Below are 22,604 nucleotides of genomic sequence, written 5' to 3'. Positions count from 1 at the left end.
TTTAACATACTTCTTCTGACCATCAGAAGGCAGCGGGACAGTAGATATACATAGAATTTGTAACAATCTGGGACACTAATACGTACAATCAGATTCTAAGTAACTGAGCTTAATGTAAATATGAATATCTCCCACATCTAATGGATGTGTGTATTGCCAAAAGATCCTAGAGAAAATTCATATTGGTCCATATGTCGGTCTTGATTGGCTTCAGAAAAATCAGTTCAATTTGAGCTTGGTGTCCTTGAAGGCTTTTTTTTTTTTTTTTTTTTTTAAAGAATGAACAGAGGCACTGTTTTCATGCCCTTTTTGCTCATTAGGAATGGAAGTATGTTTTAAATTTTTATTTTAATTCCAGTTAACATACAGTACAATACTACTTTCAGGTATACGATATGGTGATTCAACACTTCCATACATCACCTAGTGCCCATCACAACCAACGCACTCCTTAGTCCCCATCACCTGTTTTCACCCATCCTCCCACCCACCTCCCCTCTGGTAACCATCAGTTTGCTCTCTGTAGTTAAGAGTCTGGTTCTTAGTTTGTCTCTTTTTTCCCCCTTATTTGTTTTGCTTATTAAATTCTACATATGAGTAGAATCTTTGTCTTTCTCTGACTTCTTTCCCCTAGCATTATACTCTGTCTCCATCCATGTCGTTGCAAGTGGCAAGATTCCATTTTTAGGGCTGAATAATATTTGTGTATATATATATGTGGACATATACCACATCTTTATCCATTTATCAACCAATGAACACTTGAGCTGTTTCCATAATTTGACTGTTATAAACATCAGGGTGCATGTATCTGTCCCTTTGACTTAGTATTTTTGTATTCTTTGGATAAATATCTAGTAATGCAATTGCTGGGTCATAGGGTAGTTCTATTTTTAACTTTCTGAGGCACCTCCATACTGTTTTCCAGAGTGGCTGCACCAGTTTGCATTCCCACCAAGAGTGTGTGAAGGGTTCCTCTTTCTCCACATCCTTGCCAACACTTGTTTCTTGTGGTTTTGATTTTAGCCATGGAATGGATATTTTTCTTTTTAAGATTTTATTGTTAGGTAATTTCTACACCCAACATGGGGCTCAAATTCAACCCCGGGATCAGGAGTCACGTGCTCCACTAACGGAGCCAGACAGGCATCCTCAGGAATAGAAATTTTTCAAAAGGTACTTTTGTCAGGGGCACTGGGTGGCTCAATTGGTTGAGTGTCTGACTTTGGCTCAGGTCATGATCTCACAGTTGGTGAGTTTAAGCCCCACTCTCTGCTGTCAGCATGGAGCCCACTTCGGATTCTCTGTCCACCTCTCTCTGCACGTCCGCTGCTTGCATTCTCTCTCTCTCTCAAAAGTAATTTTTTTTTTTTAAAGTACTTTTGTCTAGCATACCTTATAAAGCCTTAGAAAAGCTGACTTAACATCTTGGTCCCAAATCTTTTTCTCCCCATTCTGCTGTCACACTCTTGACCCTTTGTGGGAAATGTTTTAGTTGACGATTTGATGAGTTAAATTTTTTTTTTTTTTAAGATTTTATTTTTAATCTCTATACCCAGAGCGTGGGACTTGAACTTACAAACCCTGAGATCAAGAGTCTCAGGATCTACCACTAAGCCAGCCAGGCACTTCTGATGAGTTAATTATCTTCATAGGTCTTTCTCATTGTTTTTACTTCTATAACTATGGATACTGTCAGTATAGCAGCCTCTGAATGGCCCGTTCTTGGTGTCCAAAATACTGTCTTACAGATTGCATAGCTCATTGATGATTGAATAAGATGATACCAAAAAGTAGCTCTTTGGGTTTAGAATATTCCTTATTGCCTGTCTTTTCTAAAATCAGGTGTATTGTTAAATCTCCTTTGAATAGCTTTAAGCCTGTATTAGATGGCAAATGTAGACCTTCAGTCAAAATGCCTCCTTAAAAAAAACAAAACAGCAACAACAAAAACGCCTCCTTAAAGATAATGACAATCTTTATTTACTGTGGTTAACTTCTTAGCTTTTGAAGGTGAAACTAAAGGTGTCCTAAGTGTAAAATGTTCCAATGTGTGTTTGTGTTAATTTCATTCTCATATAGCTGTCTTATGTACAGGCATTTTAATTGAGAGATTCGCACAAATGTTTAGGAGGTAGGTTATTTTAAAACAAGTCACTGTAGGGGTGCCTGGGTGGCTCAGTCAGTTGAGTGCCCGACTCTTGCTCTCTGCTCAGGTCAGATCTCACTGTTCATGAGATTGAGTCCCACTTTGGGCTCACCCTGACAGCACGGACCCTGCTTGGGATTGGGATTCTCTCTCTCTCTCTGTACCCCTCCCCCCATCTCAAAGAAATAAACTTAAAAAAAATAGGGGTGTCTCAGTCGATGAAGCATCCAACTTTTGGCTTTGGCTCAGGTCATGATCTCTCAGTTTGTGAGTTCGAGCCCTGCGTCCCTAGGCTCTGTGCTGGCAGCACAGAACCTGCTTGGGATTCTCTCTCTCCCTCTCTCTCTGCATGTGTGCGCTCTCTCTCTAAATAAACTTAAAAAAAAAAAAAGTCACTGTAACATACAGAAAAAAGTATCTCTAGTTGGACATAGTCAAGCTAATGAGGTAAAATGCTGGTTGGAGATCTCCCATACCCTTTCCCTACACAGAAAATAGCATGGGTATGGTAGAGTACAAATGCATCTTTGGTTGACTACAATGCATGCTGTTATCAGAAGGATAATAACGCTAGGGCAAGATCAGGTAAGAGGAAAACAGCCTTATTAGAAGACAAGTATGTAAAATCGCCGTTGCTGAATAAAACTGTTGATAGTGTTCACTATGCCAATCAGTTGATGCTTAATTGATTTGGCCCGGGAGGCCACTTAAGATCCAAGGTCTTCAGTTTTTTGGTGTGTTATATTAGGAAGACACTTTCTTCATGTTTAATGAACCTTGGATCAGTATCTGTGCATATACCTGGAACATCAGTACAACACTTCCGTTAAAGCCATGTAAAAAAACCTTTTAAATCATTTGAGTAACAAATGCTCATAGAGCACTGACTACATGCCATGCACAGTTCTGACGCAGTTCACAGAAGCGGGGCTGAGACCGTTCAACTTGCCCACGATTGTGGGGCCAATAAGTGGCAGGCTTGGAATTCAAACTCAGTGAAGTTCCAGAATTTAGGCTCTTCAACTTGATGCTTCGTTCCCTGGGATTAGTTGTTCTTAAGATCTGACGTTAGGGGAATAAGACTATTTTTGATGTGTTAGCCACGTGGCTGGTAGAATCCCTACAAGGGCGTTAATGAGAAGAGTCTAATGGAAGGTTCTTGACCATGCTCAGAAGTCTTGATGATGTATTGGGGGAGATACACATGATATTTCCGGTGGCCATAAACTATGATTACAGGCTATCTGGAAATGTTTTTAGAAGTCATTAAGTCAGTGCTTTCGTTGATCTTCTTAATTCAATAATGTAAGTTGCTTCTCTCATTTTAGAGCCACTGGATGATATCTCAGACTAAGACAATAGACTTAGTGGCCCCATTACTTCTAAGTAGAATTATAATTGTTGACCTCCTGCAGCTCTTTTCTCACACATTCCTCACCTTGCTCTTGTCTTCAACAATGTGTTTCTAGGACCTGTGATTTTCTTCTAAATTACTTGGACATCCGTGACTTCTGTATGTATAGATATTGTGGTAAATGGTCTTTTTGCCCTTAATTTTAAAACACTAAGGAAACCAAATGACCTCTTATTCCAAACTGGTTCTGAAAGCCTCCCTTGAAAAAGAAATCAAAATACACTTAGGTTTATAAAATTACATTTTAGGGATGGGGGCCACTCCCTGGCTCCTAACACAACGCACTAGGTTCGTGGGGAACCTAGTGCTAAACCATTGTCAGATGACCGGCTTCTGAGTTAGGGTTTCGGACACAGCAGAGCAGCTCCCTCAATGCGATCTATTGAAAGTCAGCCCTCGACACAAGCATTTGTAAAAAGTTGCACTTTAGGGGCGCCTGGGTGGCGCAGTCGGTTAAGCGTCCGACTTCAGCCAGGTCACGATCTCGCGGTCCGTGGGTTCGAGCCCCGCGTCAGGCTCTGGGCTGATGGCTCGGAGCCTGGAGCCTGTTTCCGATTCTGTGTCTCCCTCTCTCTCTGCCCCTCCCCCGTTCATGCTCTGTCTCTCTCTGTCCCAAAAATAAATAAAAAACGTTGAAAAAAAAAATTAAAAAAAAAAAAAAAAAAAAAGTTGCACTTTAAAAGCATAAGCTGTTATGGATGAACTTGCATTCCCATTAGTGTTGTTATGAGCTTGGAACATGTTTAAACTGCACAATAAACAGAAAAACCCATTAAAATTTTTTTTAATGTTTATTTTTGAGAGAGAGAGGCAGAGCATGAGTGGGGGAGGGGTAGAGAGAGGGAGACCCAGAATCCAAAGCAGGCTCCAGGCTCTGAGTTGCCAGCACAGAGCCCGACGTGGGGTTCGAACTCACGAACAGTGAGATCATGACCTGAGCTGAATTTGGACACTCAACCGACTGAGCCACCCAGGAGCCCCAGAAAAACCTGTTTTTAAAATGGCTGAAAAGAATTTCAGTAGTTTCTATATGGACTAAATTTCGTTAGGCTGAGTGCCAATTTTTAGGATTTAGGGTTAGAATTGGATGGACTAAGGATTGCTGAACCCCTGGCTGGGCTTTTGGAGGTTTAGCTTGGGCTAAAAGTCGTGTTATTAGTGGAATGTGAAGTAGTAAACCTCTACTAAATATTTCTCAATATTTGAGGTTCAAGATTTATATTTTAGAAGACTTGCTTTATACATAGTCCGTAAGTGGAGCTTTGAGATCATCTCACAATCGGGCAAACCCTAGAAGAAAACATTTAATCAGGCGGCAGCTCATGCCTGGGGGCTATGGAGTCTAATTCCTTCCTTAAGCATATTAAGTTATTTGACTCAGATGACTCAGTTTCTTCATCTGCAGAATGGGTGCGATGATATCAATATACTTCCTCAGGCAGTTCCTGAGGTGCTAATCCCCTCGCTATGAAACGTTGTCAGTGAGGTAATGGAACATGTGTTCTTAGGGGTTTACAGTATTTAGAAGGCACGAAGTCCTGACTTTCACCCTCAGTTTGTTGACCTCTGAAATCAGAAATGTAAATGCAAACCATAACCATCATTTGTTATATCAACATTTTCTTGTCCCATCTGTAATTTGCATCCACCGAGAATTCAATAAAAATCCTACAGTAATATCCTAAAAGCGATTCGATTCATGTTTTGGTGATAAATACCCCCGAGCGTGTGTCTCTAGTTTTGAGGCGCGGGTAGGGAAACCCATGTTTCAGCATTGTTTTTCATTCAATCAGCAAGTTGATTTAAACCCAGAATACAAGTGGACGTTTCTTTTGGGAGCAGCCAAACGGTCCGTGCTGTTGTGAAAAGTCCTGAAATGGTGGTTCCTATTTAAACAACACTGGCTTGAGAATAGGAGTAGTTAAATGTAGTTCTGGCGGCAGATACGTCCTACGGATAACGGTGCTAGCTTTATTTTAGTGCAGGTAGAAACGAAGAGGAGGTTTGCTTTCCAGAAGGGAAAAACATGGAGGACTTGGAAGGAAAAACACATTCCTCCTGGCATTACGAGTACTTTACTTCACTGATAAAATATGACCAGTGTGCAGAACAGAGAACAGGTGTAAAATATTTTTAGACAAACCTTGGCAAATAGTGTAGGTCGCATCCCTTCTGTCTATACACTCGAGTCTTTCGAGAATAAGTGTGGAAAGACCACATTTACAGAAGAAGCTAGGCATTGCTTTTGTGGTTTTTAGGTCCTGGATGTTCAAGTCAAACATAAACTTCCTTGCCAGCCATCAGGTTGCAGCTATTTTAAAACCCTGGGTCCTCCACATGCCCTCCTAGAGCTGGTGAGTCTCCTTTTCCTTCCTGAGCACTGTTGGGAGAGCTGGGAGAATCCGGGGCCATCGCCTCTTTGGGCGCACAGAGAAAGAGATGTGGCAAGCACGTACGTGGCCTCAGTCTAGCTTAGTTTGTAGCAAATGGGTATACATGGAGGACTTCTGGACACTGATGGAAGGGAACACTGGATACTCCTGTCAGTATAGGTCACGAAATGGAATCACATGGTCCATTGTAGCCCCGATGCCCTGCGATGCAGCCTCACGCCTCTGTTTCTACCTGCAGGCACCCCTTTCAGACTGCTTTTCCTCGCCAACCCTCCACCGCCCACCAATTCACTGCTAGCAAGGATGAAAGTTGGATTTCGATCTGTTTTGTAATGAGTGTGCCTGTTCTTCTTTTTTTTTTTTTTCATGTTTATTTATTTTTGAGAGAGAGAGGAGGGGGGAGGGGCAGAGGGAGAGGGAGACATAGAATCCAAAGCAGGCTCCAGGCTCTGAGCTGTCAGCACAGAGCCTGACGCGGGGCTTGAACTCACCAACCGCGAAATCATGATTTGCGCCAAGGTTAGACGCTTAACCGGCTAAGCCATCCAGGCGCCCCATCTTTTTTCACTCAGATTATCCAGATCTGCCTACTGACCCCAGAGCTCTTTTCCCAAAAAGAACACTCTTTGTTTTGTAAATTACCTGTCAAGGTAAAGTTCGGTAGAGTCCTGGGGACCGACTTTCTGCTAACTCCTTTCTATTTCTAGGAAACATGATGGGATTTCCAAACCACTTCAATCCAGTGCTTAAGACAGCTGTGGTCCCTGGGCGGCCTTTCTAGAAACTAATGTGTCACCTGAGGGCCTTTAACTAAGGACTTTAAGAACCACCCAGTTTTCAGAAGCTCACCTAGGGAATGTCATCTTCCTGAAACCTACAACAGATTGGAAGATACGAAGGAAACTTTATCTATCTATCTATTTATTTATTTAGTACTTTAGGATGTTTTTTGGGAAGGAGACTTATTATCTGAGCCACAACTGTTCAAAGAACTTTTCAGATTCTGCGTAAAAGGAATACAGAGATGGAGGTAAGACCTTACCTCCCCAGGAGCCTCTGCCAGAGGGGAAGGGTCTGGCAGCCGGTAGGAAGGTGGCTAGGGTGTATCTCCTCTGTCTGCCCTTCCTGCAGGATCTGGGAAAGGTGAGAGAACAGTGAAAGAGGACGCCTCTGGACACACGGCCTTGGGACTTGTCCTGGAGATCAGTTCCCCTTAGTGGAGGCTTTGCAGAATTTCGGGGACCCAAGACAACTACACCTGGCACGGGCACATCACATTTGCCTGATGGCTATTGTGTTCTTCCAGACTTTGAGGGAGGGTAGGTAGCTGTGCCTGTACCTTGCATGCTGCTTATTTGGTGATGATGATTTGGGCATTATTTGGACTCTTAGGGAGTCCAGAGGGAATAACCAAAGTCAGAATCTCAGTAATAATAGCCAACACTTTATCAGATTTACTACATGCTAGATATTGTCCTAAGCACTTGTACTTTTTTAAAAAAAGAATTTACTACTTTTGAGAGAGGCAGCATGCGTAGGGAGGGGTAGAGAGAAAGGGAGAGAGAACCCCAAGCAGGCTCAACGCAGTTACAGCACAGAGCCCATCGCAGGGCTCGAACTCACCAACCGTGAGATGGCGACCTGAGCCGAAATCACGAGTCAGATGCTTAACTGACTGAGTCACCCGGGTGCCCCCAAGCACTTGTACATTTTAACTCACCTAACTTTCATAAGGACCCTCTGAAGGTTGTTCTATTTCCCTCATTTGTAGATAAAGAAACGGAAGCAGGAAGCTTGTGACAGTTACGGCCAGTAGAGCCAGGATTGGGTTTGAACTGTGGGATTCTGTTTGCAAGGTCTGTGATCCTTCCCCACTACACTATCCTGCTCCTTTGGTTGGCCTCAATAGGAGGGCTTTATGAAAGAACCATACTTGATTATTTAGGGGACATGATCTAAAATGCACTTTGTGACAAGACCCCCTGAGTACCCAGCATGGTCCCGCAAGAGGTGGTTTCCTCGGCAACCCTAACCTCATTTGAATATCAGCCTTTGCCCGGCACAGCAAGGAAAGGGAAATCAGCAAAAACACGGTGGAGTGGCTGTGAGAGTTGAAGGTCACATGCTAGTTGTATTTATCCACATCACTACTACTGTCTGGGTACTCAGATTCTTTGAGAGGTAACGCGAGGTGCTGCACATCCCTGAAGTCTTCAGTCCCGGGCTTTTCTAGTACTTACATAGCAAAAGAGTGAGGTTGACTCAGGAGCCTCCCTGGGGTCCGAGTCCACTCAGGTCCCTAAATTGTCTCAGGCAAAGGGAGATGCCATTTCAAACAACACCTGTTTCATCCACTCAATATATTTATTGAGCATCTATTGACGTAGGAACTGGTGATGATACATATAAACATTTAGGACCTTTCAAGAGGCTTACATTCTAACAAAAGATAACACCCATGCCCAAATAATCATACACAGGAGAATGTGGAAATATGTACAGAAAAAGGAGAGGCGTGTCCATCAGAGGGATTCTAGATTGCAAGGGGAGTTATGAAGTGATAAAGAATGGGTCATCCGGGGAAGCATGGGCTCCCTCCAAGTCCCAGCCCTGGTGGAGGGAAAACCTGGTTCTGGTCCTTTTCCTCCATCTGATGTGTCCACAGCGGGAAGAATGTGTGCTAAGCCTTGGGGTTCGCAAAGGCAGAGGGCATCCAAACTGGAAGCTCAGCTGGCAGCCCATCACTCCCAGGAGAAGCTGTCTTTGACTTTGGATATTTTAAGTGTTTTCCTTGTTCCAAGTTTGTATGTATGTATGTATTTAGAGTGCTCACGAATAGGGGAGGGGCAGGGATAGAGGGAGACAGAGAGAATTCCAAACAGGCTCCGCACTGTCAGTACGGAGCCCGATGCGGGGCTCGAACCCCCACACCGTGAGATGATGACCGGAGCTGGAATCAAGAGGCGCTCAGCCAACAGAGCCACCCAGGTGCCCCTCATTGTAACAAGTTCTGACCAGAAAGACACCGTGAAAGAGAGCTGGTTTAGAACTTTATTCATCAAACCCAGACGTGGGATGGGGAGATCTGGTGAGGAGTCCAAGAGCGGAAGTAGGTTGCACACGGGGATGACTCTAATTCATATCTTTACAAGATGCTTACCCTGGAAACCTCCTCAGGCTAGAAGCTCCCTCTAGGGGTCATCTCATTTGTTTTCTTACCTTTAGAGACAAAACTCTGTTTTTGTAAATATCAGGGCTCCCAGCATGTAGCACCAGCTAGCACACCGAAGCGGTGTGGGTGGAACGGGTATGTTCACTGCACACACACCCCCAGGGCACGCCCACCTGCCGTCCTCTAACCCCATATTCTACTAACCAAGGGAACAAGTCTTTTCAGAGCTCAGCTGTTGCATTTTCCAGTTTGGCTTTTTGGATGCCTACAGTTATCTTCCAGGTTGAGCATAAATCAAAGAATGAGGCTTTGGAGGAAAAGCTTAATGAATATCTAAGCCAGAAATTAACAGCCCCAAGTAACTTTTCTCCTGGGTCACTCTCCCTAGTCAATGCCCTTCCCTAGGCTCCCCTAAGTTTCCTTTGTAGCTGAGCTACTCCGTCATCCTCTGAAAATACCGCCACAAGCTGGCCAAGCCCCTTCATGGGACCGGCGCCTGTGGAGAGAGCATCACTGCTCTGAAAGAAGCATGCATCTGGATTTAGAACAGGAAACCCCAGCGTCTCATCCATGCCTCAGCCCACCTTCCCCAGCAGGGTTGGAGCTCTAAGGCCGCACAGTTTTCCCTACGGGATCCTTGGTAACTGCTATAAGAGGCAAGTATGAATGTTCTAGGGGCCTCATTAAGCCTCCAAATAAAATTATTCCCAGTAACCCTGTACCAGAAAGAATATGGGCTTTGGAGTAGGACTTTGAACTGAATCCCAAACTCACCCTTGAACTCACCCTCTTAAAGCTACGCAGCCCCAGATTTCCTCTCTGAAAAGTCCCACTTGTTATGGTTCTTGTGAAGATTGTGTGAGATCTGTAGAGCATTAAGCATAGGGAACAACCTGAACTCTCTCCACTCTTCTGTGAGGTGGGGCTTGACCCCCCCCCTTCCCTCGCCCCCACTCTCTCTCTTCCTGTGGCTTAGCTTCGAGGGCTTGTGCTTAGCCTTCTTAGGGGAGGTCAGCTGGCCTCAAAACATGCATTTTCATGAGAATCCTAGGCAGTGAAACTTAATTTTGGATTCGCAGGGAGGAGAGAGGAAGCAAAAGCGAGAGCAGACCATACTTCACTCTTCTGTGGTGGAAGATGTTGTACATGTGGTTGAATGCACGGGCTCTGGAGTCTCCCAGACCGACCTAGGCTTGGTTCCTTGCCTGGCCAAGGGGCCGTGGGCAATCTATTCAATCTCTCTGACCCCCAACGTCATCGTCTCCGAAATCGTGGTAAGTAATAACCACCTCACAGGGTTGTGAAGATTCAAGGAGATACTGTATGAGCACATATTAGGTGCTGTTAGCTATTAGTCATGGTAAAGGGGCATCTGATTGCTAAAGGGCACCCACCTTCTGGGGCGGGGACGAGTCACCGTCTGTGCAAGTCTCACGAAAGCTGCGTTGCGCTCAACCATGAACACCAGCTTTCTCCTCTTGTTAGGGTCACAAGGTGAAACCGTTGGTTACGATGATTGTTAAGGACTGCTCTGAATCTGAGTTATTTGGTCACATCAAGACTCCAGGGCTATTATCCCCTTTTATTCTGTTGGCCCCTGTGGTGCATTGAGATGTGGAATAGTGCTTGAAATAGGAAGTCCATAAGAGCTCAGCTCCCTGCTCTGAGGTGTCGAGGCCAGGAACGAAGGCTGGAAAAACACTCTTAGAGCCTCCGTGAATGTCCCAGAGGTTCCCACCTCGACTCCATTACTACGTTCTGTGTCTGCTTGCTGGTCCCCAACCGCACAACCTAGAGTGTCTCTCTCTCTCTCTCTCTCTGTGTCTCTACTTTTTTCTCTCTTCTCTCCCCTCCTCTCCAGCTGCCCTCTGGACCCTTCGTCGGCAGAAGAGATTGCGTCCATTCTTACACACCTGCTTGGGATTCTCTCTCTCTCCCTCTCTCTCTCTCTGCCCCTCCCCCACTCACACCCCCCCTCAAAATAAATAAACTAAAAAAAAACCCAAAAAGCCAATAAAGTGCCTGATCCGAGCTGTCATCAGTTAAGTGTCCCTTCCCTCTTTTGGGGGGCTGTGCTTCTCTCTTGCTGAGGGTCCCTGCCAATGCCCCAGTCCCCCCTGTTTCCTGGCTGCCCACACAGAAAGGAGACAAAACAGTTCCCATCTTCAGACAGAACGGGGTGCATCCCTCACACCAAGACCGCAAACAAATGATCAGGATGGGTACATCTTCACATCCTGTCAAGTCTCTGGTAACATTAAGACTTGAGAAGGGCGGGGAACAACCAAGCACCCCCCCCCCCCCCACCTGCTGCTGACAGACGTGCTGGAAAGAGGTCCCACCTCCAGGAGGGTCCGGTCTAGGAGATGTTGGAGCTGAGTCCTGTCTTCCCTTCACCTGAGTGGGGTTGAGGGTGGCCAGGGTGTTGCGGGAGACCGCGATGCCAGTAGTCCTGTCCTGGGGTAATCTGGGATGTGGACACAGAGATTCCTACTCAACCCTGAAATAGAAATGCTGAAGAGCTCAGGAGCCAGAGAGGCGGGAAGGAGAGGGGAGAGGGCCTGCCCACCTGCCTGCCCTTCCCTCTCCCTCCGGAGAATGCCAGCTGGAGGGTTATTCTTCCTTCCTCAGCCCAAGAGATGAGTGTCACTTGACCTCAGGGCACATTCCAGAATGAGGCCACAGCCAAGAATAGGACCCAGGAACCCTACCACCCATCCTGCCTATATTAATCACACATTCCCAGAGCAGGAGAGAGACTTCAGCCTCCTTGAGGCGGTGGAAGGAGGAGGAGGAAGGGGAGGGGGAGGAGGAGGGGAGGGAGGGGAAAGAGGAAGAGAAGGAAGAAGAGGGAGAGGAGAGGGAGGAAAAGGAGGGAAAGGAGGCAGTGGTATCAGGAAGTAGAGTTGGGAAAAAGCAGGGAAGACCCCAGAGAAGCCCCTTCCCAGCCCTGGAGCCTTCTGGTGCACCTCGTGGCCCTTGGCCCCGGGACCCTTTGTTCATCCAGCAAATCCCTGGCGAGCCCTGGGTGCTGGCCCCCCACCCCGCGCGAGCCTTGGGGGGGGCCCCCAAGCGGTGCTTCTGGCCTGGATGGCGCAAGCGCAAAGGGGGACAGCGGAGCTGAGTCTCGGAGGACGAGTAGGCGCAAGGCCGATGTCTCGCTCAGGAATGCCGGCCACGACTGCTTAGGTGTGTGATAGAAGTACCGTGGCACGTGGCACGTCGTAAGAGCGGGCCGTCTGTGCGCGTGTGCGTGTGGCCGACGGGCTGGATGCGTGTCCTACACTGCGAGAAGCAGATGGCCTACATTCGAGTCCTGACTCTGCCACGTAGCGGCTGGGCGACTGTGGGCAAGTCTCGGGCCCCCTCCAGCCTCAGTTTTGCCACCCGCAGAGCAGGGTTCTGTCCTGTACAGTTGTGGCGGAGGCAACAAGAAACGGTGTCTGAGCCCCCGCTCGGTGCTGCTGTTGTTACAACAGGACCGTTGGCGACCACGCGTTCTCCCCCCCGCGTTCCCCCCCCCCCAAGGAAATCACCATGTGGCTGTGTGTTTGTTCTCCCTTTTCTTCCTCAGGTTCCGCCCCTGGTCCCTGCTCTCTGGCCCCACTGTCCAGGGGGTGACATCAGACTATGGAGCAGCTGGCCAGACAATGGAGCAGAGTGTCCTAGGAGGCTGGAGGTGCTGGGGGAGGCGGAGGGTGGAAAAAGCCAAGCTGTCCTGCCCCAGAGGCCTCAGGCTGGTCCGGAGACAGCCGGCGCCAGACCAGGCCTCTGAAGAGGCGAACAGAGGGATGGACTGGAGCAAGGAGGGTGGGGAGGGGAGCCAACGGATGCAAGGAGGGAAGGAGCGAGTGTCCCGTGTAGACAGGGGGGCAGGTGAGTCTGGCCTCGGAGCTGGAGGAGAGCTCAATCCCCCGACACCCCCCCACACACACACACCCGCTTCACTATGTCCTGGGCCCCAGCTGGGGAGCCTCCCCAGTTTACCTGGCAACCAGGCCCCGGGAATTTAGTTCAAGCTCTACTGAGCACCTATCAGAGGTCAGTTACTGGGTAACACTTGAGCAACGGAGATCAGAGACTCAGGCTTGGTTTCGAGGACGAAAAACTGAATGCCATGTCGTAGGCCCAAAATTATAATAGATGCCCGTTCCCTAAGTGCCTATAGTTTCTGAACCCCACATCAGCCCGTGAGGGATGATCAGTTTGAATGTGCTCTGTGAGCAACAGAATAAAATATTTGAAGCTGTATGTTCACTGCGTCCGTGAAACCCCAGGCCCCACAGGATGCGGCGAGGGCTTTAGGTCCCGGGGGCCTGCTCTTGGCCAGGGGGGCTGCTGAGGGCAAGGAGGAGGCCTGGGGACAGCCATCTGTGCCAGACTCCTTCTCCCGGTTTGGCAAGGTTAACAGGGTCAAGCTCCCCAAGTCTCCAGGAAGTGCACTTATCACCCTCTGTTTTACAGATGAGGAAACTGAGGTTCCGAGAGGCACCGGGAAAGTGTCAGAGCCCACATTCAGACCTAGGTGGATTTGAAATCGGTGTCCCCTGAATGTCACACCTCCACCAGGCAGCCACTAGGGCTCAGGCCCCATATCCGTGCAAGGGAGGGGGCGGGGAGAAGGGAGGTGACAGGTGCTAGCATGTGGACACTTGACCCCTCAGGCTCTAAGGCAGTGTGTCATTTATTGGGGCACCCCCGCCTAGAAACAGGTGCAGCAGAACGTCCCCAAACTGCTGAGGGCAGGTGAGGAGCTGAGTCCTCCCCTACCTCCCTGGTTCCCTGACCCAAGCAGGAAGGGGGCCTGGGGTTAGTGCTCACACCTCCTTGGTGGCTAAGTGTTGTGCCTAGCATCTTCCCCAAGGTGACCTGAGAAGCCCCCACTCCTCTGGCCTCTCTTCTCTGTCGGGGAACAGCTTGTCTCCCGATCCCGGCCTCCTCCTTCCTGCAGGAATTATCTCTAAGGAGAGATGGGCCAGACCTGGCCAGGCTGGATGGGGCTGGGTGTGGATTCCTCCCGGAAGACCCCCCCGGGGAAGTGGAAAGGGGGCTGGGGTCCCTGGTGCTCTGCCGGCTCACAGCCTCAGGGACAGACGAGATGTGGGGCATGCCAGGGCCACAACTCCCAGGACAGGGAATAGCCACAGGCGCCCGACACCAAAGGTGCTGCTGTCCCCATTTTGGGAACAGAGCATTGTGCTCTGAGTACATGTAGGGCTTCGGGACCCGGACTCACCCAGAGGCCCCCTAAGGAGCCACAGCTGGGCAGCCTGCCTCTTCCTGCCCCACTCACATCTCCTCCAACATCGTGCTTCCAAACACGACACCATCAGTGGAGTCTGCCCCTGGCCCGCCATGCTGTCGTGACGGGCAGGGAGCCTGGGACCTAAGTCCGAACATCCGGGCCTAAGCCCCCTATCTTCCTGGGTAAGTCACCTGGCCTCTCTGGCCTCAGCTTTCCTGAGCTGCGGTGAGCACCACATTTAAGGAGCCTCAGAGCTCCAAAGTGGGGCGAATGTTAGTGTCCCTCTGTCACCCATATATGGTCCCGTTGGCCAGACTTCCCTCCTGCAAGGTCACCGGAGCAAATGACACTACCCCCCCACCCACCCACACACGTTAAGCCAAACAAATCACACAAGAAGGGCTTTTGATACTATGAGCTTTTAATTGGAATCTTCCTCCCTACATTTGAGGAAGGCTCCACAATGACCTTCTTTAGCTTTGGAGGGGCCAGGACAGAATGAAGGGCTGAGGAGGGATGGGGGGCAGATGTAGAGCTGACGGTGGCTTTCTCAAGTCCTTTAGTGTGTGTGTGGTGGGGGGGGGGAGGGGGGGGCTGGTCCTGTTCAGGAAGTCCAGAAACAAGAAGTCACCAACAAGCTGTCCCATCCCCAAACCTGCCCTGCCGGGCTGCACCTAGAGCTTTCCTCAGGTCCCTGCAGCTCCCAAGGCCACCACCAGATGGAAGCATCGAGCAACATTCCTTTTCTTTCCCAGGACGGTCTCCCCTCCTCCTTCCCTTCTTCGTCTTTCACTTACCCACTCCCCCCAACCCCGACTTTTCCTCTTCCTATATTTCCCTTCCCACCAGGACAGATCCTGGGGCTTCTATCTGCTTTCTGTCCGAGGGAGCCAGTGGCAGATGCAAATGGGGAGGGCCAGCCATGGGTCTGCTTCGGGCCGGGTGGGGGTGGGGGTGGGAGCCCTGGGATCTGGACATTCACGTTCAGCCAACTAGGAGCTGGGCGGTGACTAATACCTCTCTGTGCCCTAGCACCTGGCAACCAGCAAGTGTTCACAAAGCGCCCACTGAGTTGGACTGAACAGAGCTGAATTCATAAATCGACCGTCAATAAACCAATCAATAAAGCCAAGGAGAAACACAGAACACGTGTATTCTGCTGGTGCCATGGTGGCCTCAGGGACCACAGAGCCAATTTGGCCGAGGCACGGGCTGACCGCCACCTCAGGGCCAGCTGTGTGCTGGGTCAGACCATGCCTTGCCCTTCCCACTTCCCACAAGCCCTCACGTGAAGCAGTCTCTGCCCATAGCGGCTGTGGGGAATCTGTCCGAGTCCCTGGGCCCTCCTTTTCTCCCCACCTACCCCTTTTGCAGACCAATCCATTCCGTGATTCCGGTGACCACCGTGCAGATGCCCTCTCTGGACCCCTGGCTGGGAGCCAGCTGGGGACGGGGAGCCAGCGGAGGGGGCTGGCCAGCAGAGAGAGGGTCATCCACACAAGCAGACTGGTCACCAGGAATAATGTGCGTCTACAGGCTTCTCCTTTTGTCCCCCTCAGCTAAAGAAAATACGGGCCCCTTACTGAACCCAAAGACTAGTTGATCTAAGAACCTCTGGTGCCATTTTTTCCACCATTTTTCACCGATTGCTGTTTCCCTGCTGGCCTAAGACCGTCTAACCTGACCTTGCCCAGCTTTTGGACCAAGGGGCGTCGGGGGCGGGTGGGTGGACGAGGGCCAGGGAGGGGGCCGGGGAGGGGCCGGGGCTTCAGTGCAAGCCCAGAAGCTCCTTGAGGACGTCGCAGGTCTTCTTGTGCATGACCTCGCGAAGCTTCCTGACCCGCCGGCTGCTGGACGCTCCCACGAAACTGTCAGGCCGCAGCATGGCCATGCCGCCGTCCACCTCGCCCATGATGATGAGCGGCGTCTCGCCCACCGTCACGTTGGGGCAGGGGCAGGTCCAGTCCACGTGGAGCAGGGTGACTTCCAGCGGCTCCCGGCCCAGAAACTTGAGGCCCATCTTCTCATCCTTTAGAACCTCGTCCACGGTCACCAGGGCGCGACCCGAGTCGGGCTCCTCGGTCAGCTCGGACACCCGGCCCAAGATGACGAAGTCGCTCCGACAGAAGCTGGTAACGAGCTTCTGCCTGGGCTTGCAGGCCCGGCAGCGCTGGTCCCCCCGCGGGAAGGGGCAGGACTCCTCGCAGGCCTCGCGGCTCTCGAAGTTGTTGCTGTTGCCCTCGCAGCCGCCATACACGAAGGACTGGCACTGGCCCGTCTGGCTGTTGTAGGCCCAGCGAGGCGCGTAGGCCTTGCAGGGCCCCTGCAGGGCGGGCAGGCTGCACGCGGCCAGCGGCCCGCTCATGCAGGCCAGCATGCAGGCCTCGTAGGTCTCAAAGTGGTTGCGGTTGCGGTGGCAGTGGCCAAAGGTGAAGGTGACGCAGTTGTTGGCCTGCGCGTCGAAGTGCCAGCGGGTCTGCTCCTCGCCACAGTCCTCGCTGTCGGGGGGCTTCAGGCACTCGGCCGTGGGGAAGGCCGTGCCATTGGGGCTGCTCTCCGAGGTGGCCGCGGCCTGACCCCCCCTGACCACTGACAGTGGGAAGTCGGCCCGCAGGACCCCGGCGGCATTCCGGGCCGTGCAGGTGTAGATGCCAGCGTCCTGGGGCTGGGCGTTATAGATGACCAGCTGGGCGATGTTGGTGACCACCACGTTGCCGCGCACGTGGTTAGGCCGCATGACCACGTTCTCCCGGTCCTCCAGCTGCTTCTCCCAGGTGATCTCGGGCCGGGGCCGGCCCACCACATCGCAGAGGAAGCTCACCGTCTCGCCCACAGTGACTGACTGGTGCACGGGGTGGTTGAGCAGAGCGGGGGCCACCATATCCGGCCCGGGGGTCTCCGGGGAGGCCGTGGTGGGGCGCACAGTGGTCTCGGGCGGCAGGGGACTGGTGTTGGGCCAGGTGAAGTGGTGGCGGCAGGTGACGACGGCCAGCGTGATGCCCTTAGAACAGGCCTCAGCATCCATGTAGCAACGGTTATAGTAGGTGAGGCCGTCGGAGGCACACGTGAAACTGGGCTCCTTCTCACAACGATCTTTGCACTTGCACACGGGCTGGCCGTCCCAGATGTCACACTCGGAGCCCTGCTGCAGACACATGAAGTGGTCGCATGTGGCCTCCTTGGGCATGCCCACCGGGCCCTTCTTGCCTCTCACGTCCATGTACCGGGCGGCCACGCAGCTCTTGGTCCCGCACACGTTCGGGCAGCATTTCTCGGGGGTCTCACACTCCTGCAGAGGGAGCCAGATCGAGAGGCCTGAGTGAGGACCAGCCGGAAGAGCGGACAGGCTTCCCCCACCCCTATTCCACGGTTCCCGTGGAAGGGAGCTGGTATCTGTTCACTGCCTACCGTGAGCCAAACGTGCTGACAGTAAGAGTGGCTGGCGTATCCATAGCTCCTGCTATCTGCCAGGGCGGCACAAAGAACGTTTCTGCCTGCCGACTTAGGCTCATCACGAGCCCGGGAGGTGGGCCCAATCATTATCCTCCCCTGACAGGTAGTGATAGCTGAGGCACAGAGAGATTAGGTAACTTGCCCAAGGTCACACAGCCAGTAGTGTGAGAAGAGGCGGGCCATGTACCTCTGGGAGGGGAAGTTTTCTTACTACCATTTCACAGATGAAAAGGCAGAGACTCAGAGAAGTGACGCCCAAGTCCATAGAGCCGGCAAGTGGCAGGAAAGGGCTTCAAGCTCCAGGTGGATGGGGTTCTGAGGTCTAGTTTGGAACAAATGAGCCTGCCTTTCTGTCTTTTTTCCACTGGGGTGAGGACGCCCTGGCCGAATTGAAGAGGTCACACCAAACCCTAAGAAGGAAAAATCGGACACCTCCAGGGCAGAAGTTCGAGGCTGGCCACACACACACACACACACACACACACATACACATCAGGAACGACAGCTCTGTGAAGGGACCGCATTCGCTCAAAGCCAAGGGGAGGGGCAGGCCGGACAGGCCCAGGACGCCAAGTCTCACCACGGAGGGCTGTGCCAGACCCAGGTGCTCAGTTCCGACGTGTGGGACGTTTCATGGGGAAATCAACAAGGAAAATAGTCCCCTTGGGTGGCAAAGGTCAGCAAAGCCGTCAGCGAGGACTTACTAGGCTGTAATCCCCCCTGATTCTCTGTGGAGCCACATAAGGCATTAGTTTAATTCCTCGAAATTAGCAACATGCTCTGGGGCCGACACAAACAAGGACTTCACGTGGTGTTTTCGACAATAACACATCGTACTCGCTGGGCAGGCGGGCAACGGTCCTAATCCTTCGCCCTGGTAGTGGCTCTGTGAATTACTCCCCACTAGGGCTGGCCTCTTGTGGTTCTGACTTTTATTTCAGCCTCTTTGACATTCCACATCAGCTAAGAGGGGGGAAAAAAAATCCCCCACCGGAGCTGTGTGGAGCCTGCCCGCTTGACCTGTTTACTGTTTTCCCCTCTCGGCTCAGAATGGGGACTTTGTTTTGCAGCCCTTGCTTGGCATAGACTTCTGGGCCACACCAGGCGAGGCTTTGGTCCGGGGATGGGCGAATCTCGGAGCTGGGGTCTGAGGGCGAGAGACCCAGTGGGGGCTGGAGGGCAGGAGGGACTGGGAACAGACAGGAGACCCGGCTCCTTGGCCCGAGGGTCATAAAATTCCTTAAGAACTGACCCAGGAAGCTCCTTTAGGACCCCGATGGTTCTGAAAGGTTGGGTCCTCAGAGACCAGGGGCAGGTGTCTCTGGGCACAGGGAACCTAGGAGGAATTCTTAGAACAGTTTTTGCTTAAGGGCCCAGAATATACCCAGAGGCTCATGAATCCCGAGCCCCACACAGGTGCCTTTTCCCCAAGACACGCCAAATCAGCCAGAGTCTCCCTGTCCCACGCGCCACCTGATTTATCAGGCCAGCCTGAGCCACTGAAACAGACTTCCCTGCAAATGTAGCCAGTGAACCGCGTGACCTCAGCTGAATGGGAGTGCTCTGCCTCCACACTCCTTATCTCCCCTTCCTCCGTCACCACCATCGCTCACTGCCAGCGTCTGGCCCGAGTGGTCTGACAATTGTCCCCTGGACACCATGGGGCAGAGGCCACTCTCTGCAGGGCTATCTTGGGCTTTTCTGGAGATTCCATGCATTTGGAAAAGGCCACACCAGGGTCTCTCCCGTGCCCCGGTGATGCCCAGCCCAGCCCAGCCCAGCCCCGAGCCCTAGGAACTGGCCAGGCCGGCAGGAAGCGCCTCTGTCCAGGCAGCTGCTAGGTACCAGCACGCTCTCCATCCCCTGTGGGGAGTGGCAGGAATGGCCCTTGGACTCGGGAGCCGGGAGAGAATTGCTCTAACCCCAGCCCTGCCCTGCTTGGCCCAGGCTGCTCTGATGAGAGCAGAAGGGAGGACCGAGGAAGCTGGCAGGTTGGAGCTCACTCCACTTCCCTCCCAGGGCCAACCAGAGAGTCTATTCAGAGCTGTTCCTGCCTACTCTCCCCATCAGCCTGGTCTGATCTCCGGGTCAGGGTGCAAACCCCTGGGCAGGTGGCCTGGAGGCCTCATTCTGTTGTCAGAGACACGCAGCTTCTACGCCCACCCTCCCATCCCTGGCTACGGGACCTCGTGCTGCTCGCTGCACTGCCCTGAGTGTCTGCTCTCACCTGCTGATGGGGGGCTGAAGGGCTGGACCAGACCACACGACACGCCTGGCCTAGTTCTGGCTCCAAGCAGCCTTCGGCAAACACGAGACTGGGAATCCCAGGATTCCCCATCCCTGATGGGCTTGGACATCACACCCACCTCTTCATCGGGGCCTCGGACCCGGACAGACATCACGCCCTATGTATCTCCATGCGGCCTGGGGCCCAACTTCCTTTGTGTTCCTGGGCCCTGCCAGGTGCTCCTGAGCCTCCCCAGCCCACGGCCCCCACTAACACATTCACGTGGTCCGCGTCCGGCGTCTGGATTCCCACTCACCTGGTCCGTCTCACACTCCCGCTTACAGGTGCTCTGGGCGTCCACCCAGAGGTTGGGGTTCATGTCGTTGGGGCAGATGCCAGCGTGAGAGTAGCGGATGGGTGGCACTGCCAGGCCTCTCAGGGGCACCCCCAGCAGCAGAAGCAACACTGTCACCTGCGCCCAGCGGGACCAGAGCCGGCAGCACCCCGGGGCCCACATGATGCGGTCTATGGTGGCTAGAGACCTCCCCTGGGACGAGACCAGGGGCTGGAGCCCCTCAGGGCCTTGTCCTTCTCTGGGCTACAGACACCTGCCCTCTCCGCCACCCCAGCAGGCTTCCTCGGTGGGGCTGCCTCCGGCTGCCTCCAACAAGTCAGTGCAGCCCGCTGGGCCGTGCGGCTTCAGATAAAGGAAAGGTCTTCGCAAGGAAACTCCCTCTCCTGAGCGTGCAGGGAGAGGAGCCGCGGCGGGGGCCCGAGCCTGGATTTATATCCTGGGCGCGCCACCCAAGTGGGAGCGAGCTAACCTGATGCCTGTCACAGGCGGGCTGCTGGCTCCTCTGTCCCGTGGCTGATCACAGACTTGTTGCAGAAGGGGAAAAAAAAAGCTGGAAGCGGTTTAGGCGGCGTATCTGGCACGGTGGGACACCTGCTTGTTTTTGACTCCAGGAGGCCTTTTAACCCCTTCAAGGGCCAGAAATGGCATGTGCTTTGGGGGGGAGCTGGCTCCGGGACACGCAAGCTCACTGTAAAGGAGCGGTTTGTTTCCCTTTCCCCCACCTCCGCGGGCCGGGCCCCCTCCTCCCCGTGGCCACCTCTGAAGAACACACAATCGCTTGTTACGAGGAGGGACCTGCAGCCACAGGGTTAGCATCGCCTGGCCCGATAGCACATTTGAGAGCAAATGACGTGGAAAAACAACAAGTTCACGGCCATTCCAGGGCGGGCCTGAGCAGCAGCGCTGTGCCTTGTAAGCCGCCTCCCGCCCCCGCACCAGGTCCCCCTGCGGGGGGTGTGCGCTGGGACAGCTCCCTATCTCTCTGTCCCGGGCAGTTCACGGCTCAAGTTCCAACTTCGGTGAATTGCCCCCAAATCATTCCAGAGACACATACCAGATATGCTCCGGCTCCCCCAGCTGCCGGGACCTATCACATTCCTCGCTCCTCGATTGACACACTCGTCCGCTCCGAGAAAACCTCCGCGGTGAGTGTCTCAGGACAGCGCTGGGCGGCGGGGCCGCCCTCGCGAACCACCACACAGGTTCCCTGAGCCCTCCAGCGGTGCAGGGTACTTCGGCCGTCCTGTCACTTCCCCCCACTTTACAAAGGAGAAGGTTCTGGGCTGGAGAACCTCGCCCAAGGTCAGCCACCGTGGGCAGTGAGAGTGATATTCATTGCTAGTGTTTACCGGGCTCTCAGGATGTGCCAGGCTCTCCGCACACATCACGTCCCTTCATCTTCACAACCAACTACCCTCGTGGCAGATTTGAGGAAGAGACACCCAGAGAGGCTAAGCAACTCACCCCCCGTCGCACAGCGCTATGGGATGCCACCGTCGACCGGGAAGACGGGGCGGCCAGTTTGCGGGGTGCGGGCAGCGGCCTTTGGGAACCTCCCTTCCCCCACCTGGCTGTCAGGACTGCTGTTAAGGTGCAGCTTCAGCTCTGGTTTTTACAGGCCGGAGGGGCAGTTGGTGAAACATCAGACGCTGTCTTGGTGGAGGGGGGCAGGGAGAGAGTCAGAAGCTGCCGGGAGGTTAGGGACCATGTCTCTCCCGTTTGACAGGAAAGGGCAGGTATGTCAAACGCCCCCGAAAAGTGAGCTGGCCAAAATGTTTTTGCGTTGGTCACTTGACCCCCAGAGGGCGAGAGGTGGCGGGGAGACGGATCCCCAGAAAAGAGAGGTACCTTTTAAAGGCCAAACCACACAGGAGTTGAGGAGCGGCGACCGAGATGCTGTGTCCCAGGGAGACTAGATGGCGTGGTCCCAGCACTAGTCGGAGCCAGAAGGGACCTGGAAGGCCCCCAGCAGTGCTCTCATTTCACAGACGGAGAAACTGAGTCCGGAGCCCAGGCCCCTCCTTTCCCAGGTCCACTCTCCCCTTCAGGGCTAGCGTTGGCCATCTAATTTGACTGTAGAAAAAGCACAACCCTTTTCTCCACCCTGCAGACTTTTCTTCTTCCTCCAGGCGTGGTGTATGGCCTTTTCCCTGCCTGTACCCATCCTTCCCCACAGTGCGGGTCGTTCCGCAAGAT

General features: G+C 52.5%; 1 protein-coding gene across 2 annotated transcripts; it reads right to left on the bottom strand.

Moving 5' to 3' along the window:
* Nucleotides 1-14,776: 14,776 nt before the first annotated feature.
* Nucleotides 14,777-21,661, bottom strand: WFIKKN2 (WAP, follistatin/kazal, immunoglobulin, kunitz and netrin domain containing 2). 2 transcript variants are annotated; one of them, XM_019415762.2, is made up of 2 exons: nucleotides 21,463-21,661; nucleotides 14,777-17,662 (listed from the first exon to the last, which is right to left on the bottom strand). In XM_019415762.2, exon 2 carries the CDS (start codon nucleotides 17,591-17,593, stop codon nucleotides 16,142-16,144), a length of 1,452 nt encoding a protein of 483 aa, XP_019271307.1. In that variant the 5' UTR covers nucleotides 17,594-17,662; nucleotides 21,463-21,661; the 3' UTR covers nucleotides 14,777-16,141. The 2 variants fall into 2 exon arrangements, with proteins under 2 accessions (XP_019271307.1, XP_019271305.1); XM_019415760.2 differs by lacking the exon at nucleotides 21,463-21,661 and adding an exon at nucleotides 20,370-21,415.
* Nucleotides 21,662-22,604: the final 943 nt, after the last annotated feature.

Source organism: Panthera pardus, unplaced genomic scaffold (genome assembly GCF_024362965.1).
Source record: "Panthera pardus isolate Hobbes unplaced genomic scaffold, ASM2436296v1 HiC_scaffold_3, whole genome shotgun sequence".
Taxonomy (NCBI): Eukaryota; Metazoa; Chordata; class Mammalia; order Carnivora; family Felidae; genus Panthera; species Panthera pardus.
The sequence above is the reverse complement of the archived record's forward strand: the minus strand, read 5'-3'. Positions and strand labels throughout refer to the sequence as shown.